Source organism: Triturus cristatus, chromosome 6, assembly GCF_964204655.1.
Source record: "Triturus cristatus chromosome 6, aTriCri1.1, whole genome shotgun sequence".
Classification (NCBI taxonomy): Eukaryota; Metazoa; Chordata; class Amphibia; order Caudata; family Salamandridae; genus Triturus; species Triturus cristatus.
The window spans coordinates 1,141,659,740-1,141,687,341 of NC_140589.1; the positions used below are offsets into that span (position 1 = coordinate 1,141,659,740).

At 46.2% G+C, this 27,602-nt stretch overlaps 1 protein-coding gene across 1 annotated transcript in view; it reads left to right on the top strand.

Moving 5' to 3' along the window:
- Positions 1-14,329: 14,329 nt before the first annotated feature.
- APMAP (adipocyte plasma membrane associated protein) overlaps positions 14,330-27,602 on the top strand; it is a 386,605-nt gene continuing 373,332 nt past the window's right edge. The window contains exon 1 of the mRNA XM_085612063.1: positions 14,330-14,622. Within this exon, the coding sequence (XP_085468189.1) occupies positions 14,531-14,622 (92 nt within the window). The 5' untranslated portion in view covers positions 14,330-14,530. The remainder of the gene's footprint in view (positions 14,623-27,602) is intronic.

Consider the following 27,602-nt stretch of genomic DNA (forward strand, 5'->3'; position numbering starts at 1 on the left):
GTGACCCTCTTCAGCTTCCAGGCCCTAGGTACCTAGGGTACCATTTACTATAGACTTACAGGGGCAGAAGTACCAATTGTGGATATGTTTTTAGGGAAGAAGCACAGGCACAGGGGACCGGGTTGGCAGGGACCCTGTGTACTACAATCAAAAACAAATCAATTTCCAGGCAAAAATTGGGGGCTAACCATGTCATAGTGGGCCCTTTCTCACGCTTTGCCTTGCCTCCAAAGTGATCTCCAATGGCTTGTTAGCTTGCCTCCTGTTTCTGAAGTCTCAGGGACACAAAAGACTTCCTGCAGTTCTGCTGGTGTTGCAGTACACTGTCTACTATAAATCCTTCCTTTGCCTGATGTGCTTACTCCAAGTTCTGGTCAGCAGTGGGTTCTGCAGCTGAGTTTCAGCCAAATCTGACACCAAGCAGCGCAAAGCCTTGCAAAGCCTCGCTGCACAACTGACAGCTCTCCGAACCGATGCCGGACAACGCAAAGCCTCGCCACACAGCCTCTCAGAACCGATGTAGGATGACGCAGACACTCGCCGCACAGCCTCTCAGAACCGATGTTGGACAACACAAATCCTCGCCACACAGACTATACCCCAGTATCTAAGATACTGTGTTCAGTGGGCCCAACTGGGTTCCTGTGGCCGACCGACGCTCCATCGTGGTCAGCCTGAACTTTGGATCTGCACTGGTCCCGCACGACCTGAAGTAACCTGTTTAGTGCTACCTCCTTCTAAGTGCTTTATTTGTTTATTTTTTTCACCATTCTATAACTGGACTTCTACTTGATGGATTTTGATCATTTTTTGACTTGTTATACTCAGATACATATTCTCTATTTTTCTGAACTGTTGTGGAGTCTTTTTGTGGTTTATTTACTGTTTTGTTGTATGAGTTATTGAACAAATACTTTACACATTGCCTTCTAAGTTAAGCCTGCCTCTGTGCCAAGTTACCAGGGGCTGAGCACGGCATAATTTAGGATTGTGTTGTGACTTACCCTGACCAGGATTGTGGTCCCTACTTGGACAGGTAGCATGCCTGTGCCAACTAGAGACATGATGTCCAACAAGAACGTCTGTTAAACTTTGTTTTTGTCTGCTTTTCTCTTGAATTCACTGTTTCTGTCTCTCCCTCTTTTGTTGCATCTGTCTCTCCTCTCTTCGTTTGCTTCTTTATATCTGTCTCTCTTTCAACGTTTTCCATATTTGTCTCTCTTTTACTCTCTCTATTTCAACACCCAGTTATCCACATGTCCACTTGACCCCCACCTCAGTGTTCTGTTACACCCAAATGCTGTTTGTGAAAATGACACATAGAAAATGTTGATGCTCTAAAATAATGCACAGTTGACGCTGATCTGTGGGGTTTAGAGCCCTCCGTGCTACTAATCAGGAACGTCCTCTGACCTTCTTGGTATGCTTTCTATTCTACCCATATATGTCCATTATTACCCCGCGCTTCCATTTGTGTCATGCTTTTATAAGGTGATCCGAGCCGAGGGGCATTAAAGCGCGTTATGACAGGATCAGACCAACTCACGTTTTTGTTGGACACAGCGAGATTAAGTGATTCGCTCAAAATATCAGGATTTTGAGGCAAGGCTGAATCTGCTGTCCTATGTTACAAGGTTGGCTGTGTAGCCACTAGGCTTTATGAATGAATGAATGAATGAATGAGGGATTTTGTAAAGTGTAGGACTCACCCCTACAGGGGTATCTCCGCGCTAGCAATGAAACACAAAAACAAGGAGGTGGAAGCTAGCCGGGCTTAAAAAGTTCGGTTTTCAGTAATTTTCTGAATTTAAGCAAATCAGGACACACGCGTAACGCAAAGGGGAGTTTGTTCCAAAGGCGCGGGGCTACATAGGCGAAAGCTTTGCTGCCCGCATGAAGCCATATTGTAATTCCATCCATTTTAGTGAGATTTGGCATGTTCTTGAGGAGTTGGAGGCCAACTCAGCTGTTCATCCTTCTTAATGTGCATCCTCCATCGTACCTTTAACAGTACCCCACACCTCTCTCCCGTCCTTGCTTACGCATCCCCACCATTCCCATTTTTGTCTCTCTTTTCCCCCGCCACAAAAAAAGTGCTACGGCCATATCACTGCGCTTTTATGTCATTTACTTTCAACACGGCTGAAAGTAAAGAAAATAAAAGTGCTTTTCGGCTGAATGATTTTTTCTTTGTCCTCCGCCCTTAACCAAATTTCCGAGCTTTATATTACCACCAGTTACTGCACAATATATTCCCTTTCACAATAAACAAGCAGTCCTGCCAAGTACCACGCATCAGCATTAGACTTACGCATTTCAGTGTGGTGCTCCACATCACCGCACTGAAATGTATTAGTCACGCATTCATAGCGCCATGACCACACTGTGAGAGGCGCGCTCAAGGAGTCTAGACTAGTAGAGCTGTATTTAAGCAGTGAGCACGCTGCCAGTATGTGTGCTCTGTGCTGCCTAAGAGCCAGGCTTGCTTTATCAAATACACTTTTGCCCAGAACTGTATAGTAGGGGCTGCACAAGCTGTTCGTGGCTTTAATCAACTAGTTGAGCTGGTTAACTCCAGCATACCACGTGGTCTACCAGCGCCACCCGAGGTGATATAAAATAAAAAATTAGAAGGACCCAATAATGCCCTCATGTGGATATAGGGGGGTGGTGCCTTGTTGTTGATTATTTTTGAGAAAACCGCCAGTCCAGTCACGCGGTGGGTGATTGGCCACATAGATGTTAAAGTAGTGGCCAGCAGCTTTCGTTTTCTTTGCTGTGCCTCAGCCAGTGCAGTTTAGAGGGAAGAACTGAAAGGTAAGATTGTTAGCCTTAGCTAATATTGTTGGGCTGTCTGAGGGTCTTTTGTGTCCGGTGGGCAGCGACCGGTTTTACTGTTTATTTCCCCTACTTTAACAAAGCCTGCTTCACAAGATCGCCTTCCTAACCTCTGTCTCACCATACACACGAGACAGGACCCAGTATCAGAAAAGCAGTTTAGAGCTAACTCCTACTGCAGAAGTTTGTGCTCTTCCTGGAACTGTGTTCCTGTGGAGCTTGACAAAATATTGGACACTTGCACTTTAGTTAACAGCTAATGCCTTGCCTGGCATTGTGGCCTGCAGCTCTTTGCACGCTAACAGAACGACAATCCCCAAATTGCAATGTGCTACTTACAGAGTGCTTCTCTCTGTCTTACCACTCATTCATCTCCCCCATTTTCAGTCTTCCTCTACCCTTTCTTTCTACCCTCCCCCCTCCCTGCTTTTTCACCTATCTGCCATTGTTCCACACAGATCTCCAAAAGAACTATCGTCTTGAATGGTTGCTCGTGTGATGTCATGCCGCATCAATTATATTGAAGGAATATGTTTTAGGCACCAACTAATTTCCTAGGATTTCATACTTTACCTCTTTTTAAGAACTTCTCTCTCATCTTCCATGAGGCGAGTTAAAATTTTAGACAAACACAGAGCAGGATTGTTTCAGTGGGCTGTAGGGAGACAGGTGTGTATTTGTGCCAGCGATGAGCCGTGGTATTATTGTAAGGATGCGGGTACGGGACTTCAACAGCTGCAATAAACACTTTTTTTCCTCTCGTCCGATATGCTTTCCACAATGTATTCTTCTCAATCTGTAGTGCCTCATAAGGGGTTTGTAGATGTGAACATTTTCTAAGGTCTCCATACAAGAACTGGGCATTTTCATGCTACAAAGTGTAGTGACCTGCTGGTCATTATTCTAGTTGTTCTGTCACCAGCCACTCCCCGAGGGCTAGCTTTCACCCCACCCCCATCCACCACAGGCGTCACAGGACATGTGACCCTGACAATAAAAGGGGCGGGTGCATGTGCCGTGGCCCAGTTCTACCCAGTAACTAATGGTGTATGTGGCTTGATCATTTATGCATGAGGGCCTAAGGTATTACACCATTACATTGGCGATGAGTGGGACCTACCCAGTGTGTGCAGCCGCCTTGTTGTTGGTTGTAAGCATTGACCATGTCGTGGGCAGCCCTGGCTAACACGGTTGCAGACGGCGTCAGAGGCGGCGCACAGAGTACCCCTAGAAACAAGAGGGGCGAGCTGACTGTGTGGGCTGCCTGTCGTGACTCCGTCGCTGTACAGGTGGAGTGCCAGCTGACCGCAGGGCGTGTGGTGAGCCTGCGGGGTGAAGGAGCTGTGGCGCCAGCAGAGAGGTGAGCGAATGGCCCACCAGCAAGACGAATGAGGGCGGAGTGAAAGTTTGCTGGCCATCAGCCCATTGCATGCCCCCGGTGTGCCCGAAACTACCATAGGGAAGTGGTAGTGCGACCGAGTTGGACGGAGTGGCCCAGCTCTCAGCCTGTGAAGCAGTAGGACCCAGAGGCTTGTACTAGCCATTACGGGGCCTGGAAGAGGTATTGCCCACAGTGGAAGAAAACCTATTAAGGCCGTTCCAGTGACTGTACCAGATCCGGCAGCCCTCAGTGACATGAATAGCTGAGGAGGGGGACTGCCTACTAAGGGAAGAGTGGTGACATGGTACCAGCACGGTGAGAGGGCCCGCGAGGACAGAAAATGAGGCCGGACCAAATACATAATTAAAGGAACAAATGGAGAAAATAATGCACTTACCGTGCTACAGGATGAGAGAGAGGCCGCTGTCCCTGCTGCGTGTGGTCGTGTAGCGGTTGGGGGAGATGGTGCCCAACTCGTGGAGAAGGTGAGTGCTGCCAGTGAAGCAAACCTGTTGCTGGCTGTCGTGTTCCTGCAAAAAGGGAGAAGAGAAGGGCTGGAGGAGAGGCCGTGCCAACACGTTGTGAGGCCCCGCGCAGCCCGGGGTGAAGGCATGAGCAGCGCCTGGCCTGCACTGACTGTAGTAAACAAGCAGTAGGGGCAGCCTTCCATGAATAGATCCTTGCGCTGGGGTGAAGGCTCCTTGCAGTCTGCCCGTAGACAGTTGAATAAGGGGTGGCTGCAACTAGACAGATCTCCCCAGAGGGAATTGGGAGCTATTGGAGAATGCTGCAGGAGACGCTGACCCGAGAGAAAGGCCCCGCTAATGAGAGAGAGAGGGACCAGCCAAGCGGAACGCTGCAGCACCAACTAGTGGCAGCTGCATTGAACTGCCCCTGAGCCCAAAAGTGATGACTCACACGTCTCCCAATGATATGCAGGTCACCAGTTCACAAGGGAATCAAGGATAAGACCGCACAGTTGAGAGACAGCCTAGTTGGCATGTTGGGGCGAAGCTAGTGATGGAGGACACCTGTCGTGTTTTTAGACTGCAACGCACACAGGAGGCGCATCAAAAAAAAAAAAAGAAGTAAGAAGGTAGCCTCCCTGCAACCTCTTGTTGCTCATGGTCAAAGGGCAGGAACTGTGGACCTTTTGAAAGGCAGTATAGCCAGAGGCTGGCAGGAGAGTGCCATATGCCCAAGTAGGCTAGTAATCAATTGAGGAGCGACGTGTGCCCCAGAAAAGAATCTAGGGCCCCAGGCTGAACCCGGTGTCCCGGCCACAGGGAATGACTTGTTTGGAGAGGAATGCAGTGACACCTAGTGGCCATGGGCAGTCACTGCAGCAGTGAAGGGTGACTGTTGGCAGAGTCAAACACAAGCAGCAGGAGGAAAGCTGTTGTAACAATGGGGGGAAGAGGACCAACTGGCAAGACCTACATAAACAGCCCTACGCCGCAAGGGTAAAGAGAGACAACAAAAGTCAGCAACAGGTGCATCCTGTGACTTAAGGACGGCACCGCAAGAGGAAGGACCGGGTGCGCAAGCCACCCGAAGCTGAAGTACCATCAGATGAAGGACGTAGAGCGCAAGGAGAGAAGTGCACCGAAGATTGTACCCTAGATACTGACGGTACGGGCTGGAGCCCAAGAGTGAGAAGTCAGTCTGGATGACCAGGGAGGTCAGAGAGAGAAGATGACCTGCAAGAGGTCAGCGGAGATGACCTGCAAGAGATCAGTGAGGATGACCTGAGAAGAGGTCAGAGAGGCGGTGACCTGAGTAGTGGTCAGAGAAACGATGACCAGAGAGGTCAGAAGGAGAAGATGACCTGCCAGAAGGTCACGAAGATGGCCTGTCAGAAGGTCAAGGAGAAGATGACCGAGGAGCTGTCTGATAAGATGACCTTGGAGAGGTCTGACAAGATGACAGAGGAGAGGTCCGTGAAGAGGACCAAAGAGGTCAGAGAAGAGGACCAAGGAGAGGTCTGTGAAGATGCACGAGGAGAGGTCTGACAAGATTGTAGTGAAAGGAAGAAGGTCGCGACAACAGGTCTGGCCACCGAACGAAAAGAACGCATTGTCCTAGGGGTGGTAGAGGACCAGGGAGACCCGTGTGAAGTGCACGTCACATGGAGAGGCTTGGTCAGAGAAGTGGAAGACCTGATGGGACCAGACCGATTCGCAAAGCGAAAGAACCTGGAAGAGGAAATAGTGTGGCATGATGCCACCACAGAATTTCAAGAAGAGAGATAGGTGTGTGATTAGACAACTCGCACACCAGAAGGAAAAGGTGACCGAGCACAAGAACATCTGGCATGGAGCACAGTACCTTGAAAACATCAGAGGCACTTGGAGAACCTAGCTATCCATTAGTTTTCATAACGTCAAGCAAACCTGGAGACGGCAGAGGTGAGCCAGCTGGACCATTTTTGACACCTGCTTTTGGGGTCGAATGGGAGACTGGATGGCGAGAGTGCTCGGAAGTCCTGAAGAAGAGGATCTGACCACTCCACACCAGACCACGGAGATCCTAGGGGCAAAGGCCTAAAGGACGCCAGTGAGAGCGGGTCTCGCCACGAGAGATGAGTCTACAGCAGCCGCTCTTCCGCATGACCCAGGAAGACGAAGATCTTGTGATAAGTGGCAGGAGTAATCCTTTTAGGAAACAACTACCCTTCAGGAGGAGCTAGACTCTTGATGGTGGGACTCGTAGCGCTTCCTCCTCGTACATAGAGGGTGGGGTTGAATGACACGGCGAAGTACACCCACTCCAGCGGAAGCCTTGTGAAGAGGGCCCCATAGACATCCTGTGAGAGGGGAACACCAGCGAGAGGGGCATCCTGGTGAGAGAGGGATGTCTGCAACTACTACACCAGCGTTTCCCAAACTGTGGGCCGCGGACCCCCAGGGGTCCGTGACACATTCCCAGGGGGTCCGCGGGCTGGAGTGCCTTTGAGTCAACTATTTTTAAATATTAAGCATACACGCACTGTGAATGACAGCGCTGGGGCGGCGGGAAAAAAAAAAAATCGGGCCAATCACCATTTCAGCTTAGGCCGGGGAAGCTGAAGGGTGATTGGCTTATTATTTTATAGCCGCGCACGCTCACGCACGCTTGCACGGCAGAGCGTCTTCCCTTGCGTCTGCAGCCAGCCCAGGAGCATTTTGCCGCCCAATGCCCTGTCTCCGCTTTCGGCTCTCTAAATACCAGCATTCCGGCACCTCGGACCACTACTAGAGCATGTGAGTGTTTATTTCGTAATTTTTTCAAAAATTTTACATTTACAGCTGTTGGGCAAGGCCAGGGGAATTAGGACGCCGTGATTATTTAGGCCGGGTGTACCAGTCGCGCAACACCTATTGGAATCACATTGTGGGTGTCGGCCCTCAGCCCGGGATGAGACTTCACCCGAGCACTTCACAGGTATTTAAAAGCCCATTTGCACGTTAATGAGGCCTTACTGTTGTTTCACCCCTTCTAAGAGCCCCGCAGCTCCAGGGCCGGCTTTAGGGCGGTGCGACCTGGGTCCGTGTTTGAAAGTTTATTATGATTTTGAAGCACATGCTGCAGCGTTTCTTTCCGCCGCAATTACCAGGCCTCACATAAATGTCAAGATAACTCCTGTGATTAATTATCTTCCTGGAGAGAGATCAGCATTTTTTATAGTTGAGGTTTTGACTTCTGTGAAGTTAGTGCAGAGGGTTAATATGCCTGCTGCAAAGAACGTGTGCCAAGTAGATTACAGAGTGGGTATGATAAACAGATCAAATATTACTGATTTCAAAAGAGACATCCTTTTGTTACTTGCAATTTATAACTTAAATTCCTAATATAGAATAGTGAGCTATTAACTTTCATCCTGCACTGCATACACACTGCAAAGTATACAATATTAAAACATTGATTAATGTTGCAAAAAGGGTTAATTTGGCTAGAAATCGATTCTTATTATTAAAGAAAACTCCCAACTATGCTGTTTCTTTTTCGACTCTGAGTTTGTGCTTCTCCACACCAAGCACTCTTGAACTATACTGCCTACCAGTATGGATGACATGTGACTCCTACACTTTCAGTCCTTTGGCTTATGTAATATTTCCTATACACTGATTTACACACGTATGATTGATTGTCTGTGTAATTTGTGTGTGATGCAAAGTGCTCGGACACCCGGGCCGACACTGGTATTAATTCAATGCATCTGAGAGTGTGTGGTTATGGAGACTTGGTCACTGTTAAAGGGTGCTAGTGAGAGAATCCGTGGTGGAGGTGGTCATTGGGGTGGCGTCAACAAACATTGTCGCACAGGGCGCCACCAGCACTAAAGCCGGCCCTGTGCAGCTCCACTCTGCCGTTTGCTTAAACTAGATTCAGCCCCCCCCCCCCCCGAAATTTTTTCTTAGCCCCCTGCCCCCCACGAAATTTGCCTCTAGTTGCGCCTCTGGTACTTACTAAATACATTACAATTTGGTTGGAATTGTCCCACCTCTGGGTAAGCCCGGTTTGCGCAGTGATTGGGTGGTATTCACTGCGTATGTAATTACCAGGTATGTTAAATACTGCACCCTTCTTAAAATTTAGGACGGTCAAACCTGCCGTAAACTTACAGGGGAAAAGTGTGCTATTTATAGTACCAAAGTACCACAGTCTGCATGTTAGTCTCCAAAAACTCAAAACAGATGCTATTTATCGTGCCCCATTTTTCTTGCTTGATTTAAATTTCGTCTCAGATTGAGGTTAGTAACAAATAAGGTTTTATTCCGGACAGATTTGGAAAAAAGGCCTCTCAGACGTTCCTGCAGGTCAAGCTGCTGGCGGATTCTGCCCTCTCTCATTAGATCTGTTTGAGAGGGTTCTGTTTCTAGCTTCTGATCACTCAGTCTGGGCTTGGTGACCATTTCCGTATGCCTGGTAACTTGTACCTATTTGCGCTTTATGACTTGTCTGCTTGCTCCTCAGTCAGTATCTGTGCAATGTGTACAGACTGCTATTGTGCTGCTGCTCTCAAAGTCTGTTTACTTTAATGTTGGCATATTCATGCACTCCTTTTGTAGAATGTTAGAGTGATATTATCATGATCTGAATATTTGAAACACAGTAAATCTGCAGGCGCAGGGCAGCTCAGTGTTTTCGTGTTACAAGTGAAATGACTAACTGCTAGCACGAAAATGTAATATGCATTTGGTTAAAACGCTATTCTGGCTGGAAAAGTAAAACGCGATAGAAAAAACTTGGCAATTAATATGGTCTGATAAATGAATTGTTTCTTATGCTTTGAAGCAGTTAACTTAGCCTGTCTTGTTGCTCAAATTGGTGTATTTTCTGGTATTTATGTTTCCCTCATCTTCATTGCTTTATTTTGCTTGTGAGCAAGCGTCATTCATAGTCACTGAAATGTCACTCATAATTACACTGTATTTATGACAATATCTCACACCGCAATCTGAAACCTTGGCAGCAGTGGCGGCTGGTGAGGTTTGTGAGTGGTGGGGCTGGGCTTGGTGTGTGTAGGACTGGCACGGCATTTTTTGAGGAGGTTAGTGGCCATTTCCTGTGCAAATCGTATATAACAAAAGTAGGATAAAAAGCTGCATTTTTCAGCTCAATTTTTTTTAAATAAAAAGAGCAAAAACGAATAGCTTTCCTAGAAATGTTTACTCCTTTATCAAATGACTTTAGAGCACATAATCTACTTCTCATCCTGCTGCTGAAATAGTAGCATTTGTAATATGGATCTCAACACAAAGCCATGAGAGAGGAACTATGCACGCTTAATTTTATAGTGAATAACAAAAAATAATTCGCAAATGCTAAAGTGCACAGCAGAAGGAGTCTTTGTAAGTTTGAGCACAATACCAGCAAGGGTTGATTGTCAGACTATACATGCCCCCAGCAGTTGTCACCTAATTAACTGAGTACATCAGAAAAAACAATGTTTTTCTGCCCCCTACATTCCTGCCTAGACCTAAAGTTAAAAAACATATTTATCCAGGCGGCTGGCATAGATGCAAGTTTCAACCCAATCTACTTCTTTGTCTTCCAGAAATCTCCAAGAACAAAACTACAAATCCCAGAATGCAACTTTGCTGTTGGCTATAAAAGTAAAAATAGCTGAAGGTGTCTCAGAATCATTTCTGAAACTTTGCTCATTACATATGCATAATTAGTTTCCTCAACTTGTGGTAAAGTGTCACTTTACGCATTTTAATGTAACACACAAATGCACTCATGGACATGCCACACATAAGCAGTCTCGGAGTTTGGCAGCTATGATGACATTTGCGATTGGAAATGAACAAATTTGAGGGTAGTGAGTGAAAAGTAGGTGCATGCATGTTGAAAGGCGGATGCAATTTTCATAATAATTGCACTGCACATTTGGCTGAATACTCTGGTCCACAGAGTTTCACATTAGGCGCTTACAAAAACACATTTACATTGACCCAAAAGCAAATTGTAAAACATTTTTTTCAAGCAAACACTATAAAAAGTGATTTTGCGCTCTTAAAATCCCAATTTTCTCATTAACAGCATGAGTCCCAGCTTATATTAGTACCATTGGAAATTGTAACTCATTTAAACAGGACAAGATATGTTTTAAAATAGTGTCGGATTTCGACAGAAATGGCGCTGTGCTTCTGACAAATGGACTTTTCCATAATATGCCCTTGCTTATAGGGTTCCCATCATTTTAAGTGCCCCACCACCTCCCAAAGCCTGCTGTAGTACACCCCCACGTACAATCGATGGCCCAATTGCAACTAACAAGATGGGCCTGGACCCGGCAGCTGTCAATTTCTTTTTGCGGTCCTTACTTGGTGAACTTCTGAGTAGTGGCACAACTCCTTCACATGCATCATGACGACAGGAACTGTCCTGCAGTGCTTTTTGGCCCCGACTCCTTCACATTGCGTAATGACAACAGGAACCGTCCTGCAGTGCTTTTAGGCCCGACTCCTTCACATGCATCACGACGACAGGAACCTGCAGTGCTTCTGGTCTCTGTAGCAGCCCACTAGCTGCAGGCACTGCAGCAAATCATTTGTCTGTCTGAACAGACACACACACAGCATGCACATTTGATTAAATGGCACCGAAGACCGAACTCTCATAAGTGGAAGCACTCGCTGCCTCAGATGCCACTCAAGTGGAGTCTGCGTAGTCTCGATTTATTGCCTTCCCGCCTGCCACATCCTTTCCCAACCTGTAACGAGTTGGGAAAGGGCGGGGTGACAGCGCTCTCCACTCTCTGATTGACGTGGAGGCTTAGAGATACCGGGCTTCAATTCAAAACGCCCGGGTCTAACTTTACCTCCACGTCATCAGGGGGTGGAGACTGGGCGTGAATGCAAGGTCTTTGCGAAGCTCATGACCTCACAGGCCTCAGGGCAGAGAGATTGTCAGCCCAGCAAAAAATGAGACTTTCGGCATACCCAGGGGAGCAATTAAAATGCTCGTCACCAGTCACGTGCCTGCATTGCTATCGCTGAGCACAGCAGCAACAACGCTGGTGTAGGCGAGTGGAGCAGGCAGTGCCCCTCCCTCGTTCTATAAACTTATAAGGGTGATTTTTTAAATAAAACAAAAGATTTAACATTATAATGATAATGTTTGCTTTTGCTTTGTTTTACAGTGGAAGTAAAGGGGGCGGAGCCCCGACGCCCGTGCTCAGAAACCGCCACTGCTTGGCAGCTATGATTTAGCAGCAGCCTTTCTATAATTCTTCTCGTGTGTGACGAGTGATCAGCTTGTGTGCTAGTAGCAGTGACATTATGGTTTATTCCCGCCGTCAGGGTTGGTGTCATGAAAAGTGTGGCTTGTGAGCAAGTGTCACTCATAGTCACTGAAATTTCACTCATAATTACACTGTATTTATGACAATATCACACACCGCAATCTGAAACCTTGGCAGCTATGATTTAGCAGCAGCCTTTCTATAATTCTTCTCGTGTGTGACGAGTGATCAGCTTGTGTGATAGTAGCAGTGACATTATGGTTTATTCCCGCCGTCAGGGTTGGTTTCATAAAAAGTGTGGCTGCAAGTGTAGTCCACTCCAAATTATTGCATTGATTTTAAAATGGTTTATTTTAAAATGGTTTCTTCATGGCACATTATGCAATCAATGCGTGTAAATAATTTTTGCATATTTTCCAAGATAAAATAATAAAAGCTTTAGTAATGCAAGTATTTGTTTGGTGTGTACTTGTTTGTGTATTTTTTGCGAATTATTGTTTTAAATTTTTGAAATTTAAATTGTAAAAATTGCTTGGGGGTCCCCGGACTCCAGTAGTGATTCAGTGGGGGTCCTCAGGAGTCAAGAGTTTGGGAACCACTGTACTACACCATTCTGTAGAGAGAAGCCCTGCTGCATTTGTGAGGATGCCACAACAACCAGGACTTATTGGTGAAAACATGACATCTACCAGATTTCACCATCACTCCACCTGCACCGTTACAGAGAACTGTACATAGAGAGACTTTGGTGTCAACTTCCACATCTTGAGTCCAAGGAGGACCGGAACCGCAGAGCACCACTGAACTGTGCCAAGCAGAATTGGTGATCCTAGCTGCAAGTGTACCGTTGTCGTGGGTCTGCAAGCAACTGAACCGACTCAGTAGAAGTTCCTATTTATTGTTTTATTCTCTCCCACTGGTTAGACTTAGTTATTTCAGTTTGAATAAAGTTCTGGTGGGATGTAGTGACCTGCTGGTCCCTGTTCTAGTTCTGTCACCCAGCCACTCCCCGAGGGCTGGCTTACACCCCACGTCACACCCATCCACCACAGGCGTCACGTGCCCTGGCCCAGTTCTACCCAGTAACTAATGGTGTTTGTTTCTTGATCATTTATGCATGAGGGCCTAGGGCCCTACACCATTACACAAAGCTCGATGTGGACGAGGAAACAAATTGACAGAGAGCCCAGTGCAGTGGTGGTCTGGGCAGCCGTGCTCCGGAGTCACTCCGTTATACATTTGTGAGTAGTAATTATCATAATTTATTAGCAGGCTGAGGCAGCTGAGATCCGGCTGCTGAGGCCTCTCTCACATGCTGTTATAGTTTGGTTGCAATTGTGTCCCAAAGAGATCCTGTGTGTCATGTTCCATTCATGCCAATAGACCCGATTCCAGCGGGAGACTACCGATTTTTCAAGCCAAAAATGTCTTTATTTTAGCTGTCTCCCGCCTGAAATTGCATTTTCTACAATAGAAATCAATGGGGAATTTTCATTCTCCCGATTTGTTATTTTAAATCTCCCACATCCCTGTCCTAAAATGTTGGCATGTATGATGCTCATACATGCCGACATTTTAGAAGAGGAAAGTGGGAGATATAAAAAGAATTATCGGTAGAATATATTTACCCCTTTGACTTCTATTGAAACAGAGGCAGGTTCAGACGGTAAACAGCCAAAATAAAGTCATTTTTGGCTAAGAAAATCGTGAATCCTCCCGGCCGAATCGGGTCTATTGGCATGTATGCAGGCTGATGAGTGCCTTCCAATTCTGGTGCTTTGCAGCAGTTCCGAGATGATATGAGAGTTTCTAGTTGGACAAATGGCTGTAATTTTTTATATTTATGTTTCCCTCGTCTTCATTGTTTGACTTTTGCTCGTGAGAAAGTGTCACCCATAGTCGGTGAATGTCACTTATATAATTACACTGAAATTATGAGAATGTCACACATAAGCAATCTGAAACCTTGGCAGTTACGAACAAGTAAAAACAGATTTACGGAGGTTCAGTAACTTATATTGCACAGCTCACCAAGCTAAAACTTACAACAAAAAAGTATTTAATCACATATGTGAAACCTATTGCATATGCCAGTGCTTGCTAAAATCATCACCTTATCTTCCCCTTCCCTCACGTTAGCCAACCCCACCCGATTGCCAAAGCTAATAACTCGCCCGTTAGCATGACCTAGTGGCTTTGCCAATGCTTGTTTTTCGTAGCAGTGGTCGACAGTACTGAAGTAATCATTGACACGAGTCTCACGAAGAGGAGGAGATTCGGTGGCGAGATGACGTGCATGAGCGGTTCCTCTGAATTAAAAAGACTAGTGAGAGAAATGTTTGTTCTTTGAGAGCGGCCATCTTACAAGAGAAAAGAGCGCTTCCGGGGATAGGCTGTTTCGCAGTGGGCGGAATTGTGTCAATGTTGCCGGAGGAAGCAACAGCCACAGCGACATTGTGAGGCGTGCTCAGCAGTCTTAGGCAGGATACAAGCAAGGTCGCTGGGTGGTTAGTGGCTGGATACTCTTTCGTGGTTGCCGGAGCGTGGATATCAGTTTGCTGGTCTACCTCTAGAGCAGTATGAATGATGAGGATGGGCTGCGGCAGAGGCGCCCTCTACGGGCCCAAGTCATTACCGAGGAGAACCCGGCGCAGGCAACGCGTGCGAACAGGTAACTAAAGACACCCGAAGCTCATCCTCTGTTCAGCATCAAGGGTTGCTTTCATGTAGTGACAGGCTTTCTTACATGCACATCCGAGACATTTTTTGGCGTGGTCAAAGGGTCCCCGCTTCCAGGGAAACCTAGGCAAGGGAACTTTTTCTGTACATCGCTCCTATGTAGGGTGACCGGATTTGTGGAATGATTAACCGGGGCGGCCACATACATAAGAATATCACTCTATTCTGTCCGGGTTATGGTCAATGAAGGATTACACTGATTTTTAAAAAAATATATGTACAAATTATATACTAATTATACATATACCCACTCCTTCAGGGGTGCAAACATTAACCCTCTTTCGAGATCTGGGTTAAATCAATCGTTTCATCAGCCAGGTACCGTGCTCACTTTGCCTCTGGTTTCAAGCTAGCCTGGCTGATGGGGGTGATCACCCGAAACTGGTCCCCAGTTTCGGGTCCCACCTGGCCTGGCAGTTCTGGCTGGACGGTTCCCAAGGGCAGCAGGGTCAGGACTGATTTGCGTATGGCAGGGTACAAACTGGGGTGGCGTTGTGAGCCAAAAAACTATGGATTAATCCCAGATCTGAGACTGGGGGTGAATGTTTGATTTGTTAAGCATTCTTTCCATTTTCTGTTATTTATGCACATCTTCTAGTAGCATTTAATTTATAGGCCCAGGGTATGTGGTATACCACTGTGCAAGGGACTTGCAAGTACATTAAATATGCCAAATGTGTATACCCCAATGTTTCCATGTTTAGGGTAGAAGCACACATACTTTAGCACTGGCCAGCAGCGGTAATGTGCTCAGAGTCCTAGGGCCAACAAAAAGGGAAGGTATACTGGTTCTGCGTAGGGTTTTGAATAAGGCAGGAAGAATGGTGCTCAAGCTGATTCGCTTTAAAGTATGGGATACAAGAGAATAGTTTGGGTGCTGCCAGGTCAGGGGAAATTAAAAATAAAAAAAAACTCTGGAAATGTGTGGGTGCGGACCCACACTGAAATTTGAAGCCAAGTCCAGGGCACACGTTCAAAGTAATGTTCAGAGTAATGCGTTCAGAGTGACAACACACAGTTATGCTACTTACTGTGAAAAACAAGCATTGGCATAGCCAATAGGTCTCGCCTTTGGGACCTTATAAGTGTTTGGTTATCCAGCACAATATCCTTGGTGCAACAACATCAAGTGTTGCATAGCTAAACACTTATAAGTTCCCAAAGGCGAGACCTATTGGCTATGCCAATGCTTGTTTATTTGTGTGTGCAGATTTATAAAGCGCGAACTCAACCCGAAGGTATTGGAGCGCATTACGTGTGCACTAGTTACATTACACATGGTAAGTGATAGGGGCCAACAATAGAGAGACAATTATCTACATCATTGTGTAACAACCGCACACCAATGATCTCAGGAGGCTGTCTAATAACACTAGCCATCGTTCTTTAGTGTTTCCATGTGGTGACCCTTACATCTAAGCAAATAATATCTTTCTTGCTCTGGTGCTAAGTGCTAACTCACATCTGCCATTATAGCAGGCACAGAGAGAGTGAAGATATTATTAACCAATGAGACTGACATTCATGTTTTGTAGACGGCGATGGCTAGACCCATTTTTGCAGGAACCTAGGGTGCAGGCAGTTTGCTGAGGCATTCAGAACAATGCGAACGGACACCCACCCACCCATAGTTTTCGCTGTTTCTCGCTTTTTGAATTCCATGTGGCACAACCGGAGGTCATTGTTAAATTAGAACTGCAAGTCTAAAATATCTTTTTTACAGTCCCTATTCTGCTATTTTTTTATTTTTTACAGCCATTTAAAAAATGTGGATTCATTTTTAACCAGTTTCTACTATATTACGTTCCAAATACCAACATATTTGCACTATGGAAATCTGAAGTTACCAACTTGATAAGAGGCAATCTGTGGTCGCTAACTAGCAACTGGATTTTATTAATCTCCTTTTGTTATGATGAATTCTATTGGAGATTTTAACTGAGTTTGTTCTCGTTTTGTATTTATATATTGGCTCTCTTATGTATTTTATTTATTATTGACTGTATTGTTCACTTTTAAAGGTAGCTCAGACCGAAATAAAGTTAATGGAATGGATAAAGCGACCTCTTCTGTGCTGTATAGGGACACTGAAAGTCACCGTGAAGTTGCATGGCCATAAGCAGAAGAGGCCAAAGAAAGGCAGAGTTCTTTTATAAAGTCATTGAACTCAAAAGTGACTTACAGTATCCTTTTACTCTATGTCAGAGGGTATTTTGATTCTTACAATAAATAATCACACCATTACCCCTCCCATAAACTGTTCAGTTCCTAGAAGTCGTCCTTGCTCTTTCATATGAAAGGGACAGCATGGCTGGTGACACAAATAAAAGTGAATTCTGAAGAGTGAAATTAAACACAAAAAAAGCAGTTAGTAATTTGTTGCAAAAAATATTTGAATAAGTTTAAGTTAGATTTTTAGAAAATGCTTTTGCTTAGCATGTGTAGGAACATGTAGTGGGATTGCATCTTTCCTATAATTATCTACAGCAAGCAAACAATGTCCATGTTGCCATAAATACATCATTTCTCCTGGTCACTGTTCGTCTTAGAAAAACAAGATCACAAGGAGAAAAATCGAGTTCTCGTTTTGTTTAAAACGCAGGTCTGTGATCAGCCCTTCGCCTTGGCTGCTGCTGGCTTTAGCAGGAAGGCACTGACACATCACAAAGCAACTGTGATCACTTACATCTGGGCAGCTACGTCATTTCTTTACTACAGGTCACTGGAGACGTAACAACTCGACTGTAATAGGCAAATTAAAGGCAAGGTTTTATACAGGGTGTGCTGGCTTCCATGTATTACATACTGTCTAATCTCCAAACACTAGTCAGGACATAAGGTTGGGCTTGGGCCTTATTCATATGACAAAAACCTGCTAATAAGTCCAGGGTCTTTAAGTGATTTGCACATTTATAGATGAGGGCAACAATGAAAACGTTGATGCCTTGCACCCACTGCTTTCTTTGAATCGAAAGGATATTGCACACAGAAAGGACATTCCAAGGCACAGACATCATCAGCCGACGGCGGCAACTTTTCTCAGAAAAAAACAAACCATTAAATCAGAGTTACACTAGCCTAGGGAGCTGTAGATGATGTAAAGCGGCCCTGCATATCACCCAAGCTGTTTAATGTGTTCCTTCGCACTCTGGTTGATGTCATCACAGAATTCTGAGTAATGCGCTAAGTTTTCAGCAGCAATGCTCCAACGCAGTTCATTCATGGGTACGGATATACGAACCCAAACAAGACTTCTGATTCAAGGATCTAAAAAGCATAACACATGAGGCCAAACCAACGGTAGAACTGGTTCCAAACCAGTAATCAGTCTGTTCGAACCACATCATTCTTAACTTTTCAGCTGCCCAGCTCGGCTGGAAACTAGCAGCATCCCCTATTAACATTAGTAAATTAGACCTCGAATTCCAGGCCATGAGAGTGGCTCATTGTACGCAAGCTGGTGTCTACTACACAGCAGCAAATTGTTCTGTGTGTAAATTCAAGAATGCTTTAGCACCTACTACGATATTAGAAGGAGGTCGTAATAACCGAACAACTGCGCACAAAAACAAGCGAGATACAGCAAACACATGTGAAAGACAGTAGGGATCGCGTTCGGGAGATGCAAGCAGAGCATCAAAGGGCTGGGTGAGAAGGGAGGGAGGAATGCAAGGGTCAAAGCGGCGAAAGTGAAAGTAATCGAGCAGAGCATCAAAGGGCTGGGTGAGAAGGGAGGGGGGAATGCAATGAGCAGAGGAGCAGCTGTGCACGTGCACGCCATCGTGCACTCAAGCTTTAGGCCAGCAAACCATGTGGGTAGCACTTTTGAAAGCCCACTTACAAAATGTCTCAAAGAGACAGCTTTCGCTGTCTCAGCGAGACCTAAAAATTGTGGGGGTCGCCACCAGTAGGTTCTTTATGTTGAATTTTTTTATATAGTTCTTGAAATAGGTAAAGTAACGAAACCAGCCGACTCGTGTTTCGTCACCTGGGATTTAACCCGTGACTCTTCAGGGCTGAGTAAGACATAAGAAGTGTAGTATAATACAAGGAAACGGGCACACAGTTATTGCAACGTAAAGCTTGACATATGTGCGCTGACGTAATAGAAAGCACCAAGAAAAAGAGTGACCTGGTTTGGTAGCCCTGATACAGGCATCATTTTCTCAAAGCATATGTATGGTTGGTGTATTTGCTTCTTTGTTAAGAAGCTCAGAGGAAAAACATACAATTGGTGTGATTACATATACAAAATTGGGACGTATGGGGGAGGATTATTGGTGCCTGGTCTCTTTGAGGACGATATTTTCCCAAAGGTTACAGAATTTATAGCTGCATGTTTTGATTGTTTGCAGAAGTTTGAATGAAGATGCCCTTGATCTGGTAGAATGGAAAACATTGAACCATGGAGGGCTTACTGATTCACTATGCCATTGTGAAACACAATTTCCTATATTTGATGGAATAGTGCATTATAGATACTGCCAAATAGCTTCTCATTTGTGGCTGTTTTACTTTGACCTCATGCTTTTACCTACCTCTTTGTAGAACTGCATGTGCTACACGTAGGCTGCTGATTTGTGTGTTGTGTGACAAATATATACTTGAAGATGAAGGATCACAAGAAAACAGCCAGCCAGGGCAAAAATCTGGATCCCAAAGGATACAATGAGTCACAAAGAAATAAAATCTTTCTTGTGTGTGTGTGTGTGTGTGTGTGTATATAAATATATATATATTCCAGCTACCAAAAAAATAATTTACGTGATTTCACCCTCACGTTGGGGGACAGCAGCTCCCGTCGAATAAGAGTTCAGCAGCTGGGTGATACTTGGAGCGTGATATATAGCCACCAAAAGGCTCGCAAAATTTCCTCGCAAGCATGAGCCACACCAATCCATTTTGGTAAACAAATATTTATTTCAGGACAAACAAGACGCGTTTCGAGCTATCCAGCTCTTGGTCACATGACCATAGGTTCAAAGTTCAGAATCTTTAAAGACATTTCATAGAGATAGTCAAAAGACTTGGGATTGAAAGTCATTCCCAGATAAACACACAAAATGTATATAATAAATATTTTTGGGTTTTGCACATAAATCATAAATAAATGATTCAAGTGATATAACGCATTGTGTGCGAAAAGATACATTAAGTAATTTATCTTCATGTAAAATACAAATTTACCAGTATTCGCAATTTGAAAGATGTCATTTGTTTATATCCCCTCCTCTACTTTTCACAAGACCTTAAACAGAGCGACAGTGATCACTTTACTCTTTATTTGTTTGGATCAAATTGAACAAAGTACCATTTATACAAAGTCTCAATCATCTGTCGTTTAAATAAAGAGCAGATCATTCAAAGGTATAGTACCTAACTGTTTACAGATTTCAGTACTCCCAATTACTTACAAGAAAAAATATATATAAATATCCATCCCTATATATATCCCCATAAACAAATCAAAAAAATGATGGTCCTAAATATGTTGATAATGAAACATTACCCAGGACCAATATATAGAAAAGGAGATCGTGATTTTAATAACAAACACCTAAGACTCCGTGCTCGTAGCTCTTAACGGTAGCAGTGGTGATCATGAGCTCCAAATGTTCAGTCTATGGGGAAGAAAAACAGGGAAAAAGATTTATTAGAAGTAATAGTACATTATCATATTCTCGTTTCAATATTGGATTTCAAAGGTTTATAGACCAGGAAAACAAATCTACAACAGTCTCTGAATTCTAGGTCATCGAAGATTAAGTTAAGATAGGGTGTACATCTCTCTATTAGACATTTTATATATATATCACATGCGTCATATCAACGTGAAAGGATACAAATCAAATATGTTACAGGGATAGAATAAGTAACCTAATGTAAAACAACAAGTGAAATAAAGTAAAAACAAATATAAATGAAATCTAAACTTCTGTGAAGAGAACTTGATTTTCTAAAAGGTGCACATGGGAGGCTTCATTCTTCTTAATTATTCATTCTTTAGATGTACATGCATGTCTTCATCATTGTTCATCCCAAACGGAGCTACACTACCAGCCTGCAAGATGAATCTGGATTCTGTTCTGCGTAAAGCTTGTATTCTGTTCCCACCTCTGGGGTTTTTGGAGATGGTATCAAGGGCAAAATGTTTTGCCTTCGTCCAATCTCCATTATGTGCATTATGGCAATGTCTAGCCTTGCTGTAACTGAAGTCCTTATTGGTAATGGCGCGCCAATGCTCCAGTATTCTTTTCTTGACTGGAAAGGTAGTAGAGCCTATGTACCACTTGCCACAAGGACAAGTGATAACGTAGACTACAAAGTCTGTGCTGCACTGTATGTTTTTACGTATGTACCATTTCCTCTTTGTTCTCTCTAGGATGACCTCTTTCACATTATCACTATAGCTGCAAGCCTTGCATTTACCGCATCGATGAAATCCTCCCACTTTATCTAACCATGTCAATTTCTGATTACTCACGTGACTCCTGACAATCTTATCTTTGATAGATGGACCATTTCTGTATGGTATGGCTGGATGTGGGCCTAGTCTTTCTTTAAGGACCCTGTCTTGTGCCAAGATAACCCATCTCTTTTTGATTATTTGACTGAATAGATTAGATTGGGAGTTAAATGTCGTGATGATTCTTATAGGTGGATCTGTCTCTGACTGTTTATTCTTTGGTGCTTTGTAGAGTGCCTCACTTCTCTTTATTTCATCTGCTCTTTTCTCTCCCATTTTGAGCATTTTGTAGGGGTACCCTCTAGCTCGAAATCTGTGACATCTCCTTTTTGTTCCTTTCATACGCTTCCTCTGTGCTACAGTTTCTTTTGGCCTGGAGGAACTCACCAAAGGGTATGCTCCACCCTAAAGTTAGGGGGGTGGCAACTTGCTGAATGTAGCACTGAGTTGCCGGCGGTGCTCTTTCTAAGAAGATCTGTCTCAAGTTTGTTACCCTTCACAGTGAGTCTGATATCTAAGAAGTCTACAGTGTCTTGGCTGTGCTGCATCGTAAACTTCAAATTCAGAGTATTTTCAATAAGTTCTCTCAGAAACATAAACAATTCTTGTTCTCCACCTTCCCATACAAAGAAAATATCATCAATAAATCTGAGCCAGATATTGACCTTATTGGTCCGATGTTGCATCGATTCTCTCCAGAGCACCTGCTTCTCCCACCAGCCCACCCAAAGATTGGCGTAGCTAGGAGCGATGCAGGTGCCCATCGAAGTACCTTGTACTTGTTTGTAAAGTACCCCATTGAATGTGAATACATGTTCCACAAGACACATCTCGATCATTTGCAGTAACATCCTAGTATGTGTTAACAGGTGTATACTTCTAGATCTAAGGAAGTGCTCACACGCTTTCAGTCCATCTCTCTGTCTGATGCTAGTATATACGCTTTCCACGTCCAGACACACAAGCCAAAAGTTTCTGTCCCAATGTATGTTTTCTATCTTTTGTAGAAAGTCTTTGGTATCCCTGATATAGGATGTCAAGTCCTTCACATAGTCTGATTAAAAAATGGTCCACATACATGGAAACATTCTCGAGCAGACTGTTTGTGGAAGAAACTATTGGTCGACCTGGCGGTTGCACAGGATCCTTGTGTACCTTAGGGAGGAGGTAAAAAGTCGGTATAGAAGGTGTCTTGTTTTTCAGAAATTTCTGTTCATCCCAATTCAAAAGGTTCACATCTGTCCACCCTTTAAGGAGGTTATAAAATCTATCCTGCAGTTTAATGAGATACGATTTGTCTACCTTGGTGTAGCACGTCAAATTGTTAAGCTGTCTCATGGCTTCCTGAATATAGTTCTTTTCATCCCTCAAGACGACATTGCCGCCTTTATCGGACGGCTTAATAACAATGCTGTCGTCATTTTGCAGACCCCTTATCGTCTCTCTTTGTGTTCTACTGAGATTGGAATCAGTGACAGGTTTTTAGGTCGAGGACCGCCGGTCTGCCGAAGGCAGAACCGGAAGTCGGAGATTTAATGACTTGGAGAAGAGGGGCTTGAACCCGCCCCTCTTCTCCCCTGTTCTCCATTGGCTGGCCTCTTGAATGCTGGCCAGCCATTGGAGAAGAGGTCCCGTCACTCCGATCAGGCCCCGTCCTTTTCGGATCGGGGGGCGTGTTTTTTTCAGAAAGTCTAATTATCTCCTCCAGCCAATGGCATGAGGAGATAACAGAAAAACACGCCCCCGAATCCGAAAACGCCACTGCGTTTCTCCGAGGCATTTCAGCTTCGCCTTGGAGCAAGGCGGTGGTGTCTTCCGGTGCCCTCGGCTTGTTTTTTTTAGGACTCTGAAGCTATTCCTGCATTTGTTTTTAAACTGCCCGAATCCATCTCCACTGTGCTCGAGGCGTCATTCCCATCCGGTAGCTTCCTGAGAGCCTCACTTCGTCTGGCTACAGTTTTAGATTTGGAAGCAGGTTGTCCGTCTTAGGCCCCATGATCTGTGGTCGGCGTGTAAAGATCCAGAGACTGCTCCGCCTCTGCCTGCCTTGCTGGAGCACGCTGCGTGCTGCTCGCACACACAGCGCTCGAACCGCGCAAATAGTCTCTGTCTTGCTTCCCCCGATGCGATCTCCACTCACGGGCACCTGAGCCGTAAAGTAGAAATGCAGCCACAGAGACAGCATTGGGGCGTCTGAAGAGCTGCGTACCGCCGCACCATCAAGGGCCACTTGATCTACACCCGCGTCGGGTGAGGTAAGGGACGACTGCCAGTCCAGCCACTCACGCTGCCACCCTCTTGCCAGCAATACAATGCCTAAAGGGATTAGTGCCCCACCATTTTCCATTCTGAAGAATCCGGTTAGCAAACCTGTCACACACAGCAACAAGCATTTACAATGCAACGGTCTCGGCATTGTTAAAGTTAGAGCTATTGGCATTGCTCATGACATTATTTTTGTTTATGTTTTTGTTTTTAAAACATTTAAAGAAACGGTATTGTCATGAGCAATGCCAATAGCTCTAACTTTAACAATGCCGAGACCGTTGCATTGTAAATGCTTGTTTTAAAAGATGTAAAATGTCATGATTGACCATCTCATGAAAGACGTCAATATTATCTTTAGGGATCTGTGGTCTATATTTAGATTTACCTCTAAAAGGTGTTACAATGGGTCTGGCAGGATCTAGTCCTAGAGTTGGCACTGGATCAATGATGTTTGGGTCAGATATTTCTATTGTCTGTGTGTTATAACTATCCTGTTCATCATTAAGACTAGTGAGTGTTCTTAAAATTCCAGTGTCAGTAATGCTCCGGTCCGATAATTCTACTGTCTGTATATTCTATACTGTCTGCTCATCATTGAGACTAATAAGTGTTCTTAAAATCTCAGTATCATCCATAGAGGGGCACAGGGGGTGCATCGTTGTTGGTATTGTATTTTGATTCTGTTCTCTGAGTTTGTGAATCTTAAACAATTTAAGTTTCCGTACAAAACAATACATATCAATGCGTGTTTGAGCATAATCAAGGGGAAAGTCTGGACAAAAAGTTAATCCTAGTTTAAGGACCTGTTCTTCTATTGGAGTCAAGAGCCTATTAGAGAGGTTCATTACCGTAAGTTCTTGTCCATCCATTACTTTCCCCTCTGGTTTTGGCCCTTGGTTCCCATGCCAGTGTTGTTGTTCTCTCTTCCGCCGGTCTCACCTTCTTTAGTTTGTGTTTTTCCTCCCCTTCCTTGAAACCTTGTCCTTCCTCTTGTTCGTTTGCCTCCTGCATGAGGCGCAGTTCTTAGGAAAAAGACGTAACTACCGGTGGAAAGCAGCTCGTACTATCTATGGATTCCACATCAGAGCTCAAACTTGTGCCATATACTACTTTTGGGAAGTGGGAAGAGGGAGATATAGCAGCGGGAAGAGAGAGAATTGTATTTGCCTTTTGACCAGCTTTGCAGTAGAGAAAAATAGTTTGTAGGGGGAGCTGGGATAAAAAGACATTGAAAAACAGTACTTGGGCCATGCTTCAGGGGAAAAACAAAACCATGGAGATGAAGTGAACCAAAATGCGTAGAGATGAGCTCATCAATGAAAAGGAAGAAAAAAAAGGGTGAGAATGAAGCCAACTAGTGGGAAGTAAGAGGGGGCTAAAAGACACTTTACATGTGCTTCTTAGTTGCCTCTTTGACTTTATAAGAGTCTAGCTGTGCCTGAAGCTTAGTTAGATTGAATAACATGTCTAGGATCACACTACATGGTCTGGTGGTGAAGCCAGAAGTAGAATAAAAAGTTTTGCCCGCACACTGGCTGTAGTGGAGACCTTGTCTTCCCCTCTCATTAAACACAGCATTATTCAGAAACAAACCGCAACAAGTAAGGGAATCTCTTGGAAGTGTCAAGGGAAATGACTTCCACAGTCTTGGAAGTGACCAACTAAACAAGCATTTGCAATGCATAAGGCCTCGCATTTATAAGAGTTTGAGCTATTGGCATTGTAAAATTACAATGCCTTTTATTTATGTTTTGGTTTTAAAACAAATAAAAGGCATTGTCATTTACAATGTCAGTAGCATAAACTCGCATAAAAGCAGTGTGCGGCGTGCAGCAGTGTGCAGCGTGCAGCAATGTGCGGCGTGCAGCAGTTTGTGGCGTGCAGCAGTGTTTCGTGCAGCAGTGTTTCGTGCAGCAGTGTGCGGCGTGCAGCAGTGTGCTGCATGCAGCAGTGTCGTGCAGCATGCAGCAGTGAGTAATGCAGCAGTGTGCAGCAGTGTGTGGCGTGCAGCAGTGTGGCGTGCAGCAGTGTTTCATGTAGCATTGTGTGGCGTGCAGCAGTGCGTGGCGTGCAGCGGCGTGCAGCAGTGTGCGGCGTGCAGCAGTGTGCTGCGTGCAGCAGTGTCGTGCAGCATGCAGCAGTGAGTAATGCAGCAGTGTGCAGCAGTGTGTGGCGTGCAGCAGTGTGGCGTGCAGCAGTGTTTCATGTAGCATTGTGTGGCGTGCAGCAGTGTGTGGCGTGCAGCGGCATGCAGCAGTGTGCCATGCAGCGGCATGCAGCAGTGTGGCGTGCAGCAGTGTGCGGCGGGCAGCAGTGTTTCGTGTAGCAGTGTGAGGCATGCAGCACTGTGTGGCGTGCAGCGGCGTGCAGCAGTGTTTCGTGTAGCAGTGTGAGGCATGCAGCACTGTGTAGCGTGCAGCGGCGTGCAGCAGTGTGTGGCGTGCAGCAGTGTGTGGCGTGCAGCAGTGTGTGGCGTGCAGCGGCATGCAGCAGTGTGTGGCGTGCAGCAGTGTGTGGCGTGCAGCAGTGTTTCATGTAGCAGTGCGTGGCGTGCAGTAGTGTGTGGCGTGCAGCGGCGTGCAGCAGTGTGCGGCGTGCAGCAGTGTGTGGCATGCAGCGGCACGCAGCAGTGTGCCGTGCAGCAGCATGCAGCAGTGTGGCGTGCAGCAGTGTGCGGCGTGCAGCAGTGTTTCGTGTAGCAGTGTGAGGCATGCAGCACTGTGTGGCGTGCAGGTGCGTGCAGCAGTGTGTGGCGTGCAGCAGTGTGGCGTGCAGCAGCGTGTGGCGGGCAGCAGCGTGTGGCGTGCAGCAGCATGTGGCGTGCAGCAGTGTGTGGCGTGCAGCAGTGTTTCATATAGCATTGTGTGGCGTGCAGCGGTGTGTGGCGTGCAGCGGTGTGTGGCGTGCAGCGGCGTGCAGCGGCGTGCAGCAGTGTGCGGCGTGCAGCAGTGTGCGGCGTGCAGCAGTGTGTGGCGTGCAGCAGTGTGTGGCGTGCAGCAGTGTGGCGTGCAGCGGCATGCAGCAGTGTGCTGTGCAGCGGCATGCAGCAGTGTGGCGTGCAGCAGTGTGCGGCGTGCAGCAGTGTTTCGTGTAGCAGTGTGAGGCATGCAGCACTGTGTGGCGTGCAGCGGCGTGCAGCAGTGTTTCGTGTAGCAGTGTGCGGCGTGCAGCAGTGTGTGGCGTGCAGCAGTGTGTGGCATGCAGCGGCATACAGCAGTGAGTGGCGTGCAGCAGTGTGCGGCAGTGTGTGGCGTGCGGCAGTGTGTGGCGTGCGGCAGTGTGTGGCGTGCGGCAGTGTGCGGCGTGCGGCAGTGTGCGGCGTGCGGCAGTGTGTGGCGTGCAGCAGTGTCGTGCAGCATGCAGCAGTGAGTAATGCAGATGTGTGTGGCGTGCAGCAGTGTGTGGCGTGCAGCAGTGTGTGGCGTGCAGCAGTGTGTGGCGTGCAGCAGTGTGTGGCGTGCAGCAGTGTGTGGCGTGCAGCAGTGTGTGGCGTGCAGCAGTGTGCGGCGTGCAGCAGTGTGCGGCGTGCAGCAGTGTGGGGCGTGCAGCAGTGTGGGGCGTGCAGCAGTGTGGGGCGTGCAGCAGTGTGGGGCGTGCAGCAGTGTGGGGCGTGCAGCAGTGTGGGGCGTGCTGCAGTGTGCGGCGTGCAGCAGTGTGAGGCATGCAGCACTGTGTGGCGTGCAGCGGCGTGCAGCAGTGTTTCGTGTAGCAGTGTGAGGCATGCAGCACTGTGCAGCAGTGTGTGGCGTGCAGCAGTGTGTGGCGTGCAGCAGTGTGTGGCGTGCAGCAGTGTGTGGCGTGCAGCGGCATGCAGCAGTGTGTGGCGTGCAGCAGTGTGTGGCGTGCAGCAGTGTTTCATGTAGCAGTGCGTGGCGTGCAGTAGTGTGTGGCGTGCAGCGGCGTGCAGCAGTGTGCGGCGTGCAGCAGTGTGTGGCATGCAGCAGCATGCAGCAGTGTGGCGTGCAGCAGTGTGCGGCGTGCAGCAGTGTTTCGTGTAGCAGTGTGAGGCATGCAGCACTGTGTGGCGTGCAGGTGCGTGCAGCAGTGTGTGGCGTGCAGCAGTGTGGCGTGCAGCAGCGTGTGGCGTGCAGCAGCGTGTGGCGTGCAGCAGCATGTGGCGTGCAGCAGTGTGTGGCGTGCAGCAGTGTTTCATATAGCATTGTGTGGCGTGCAGCGGT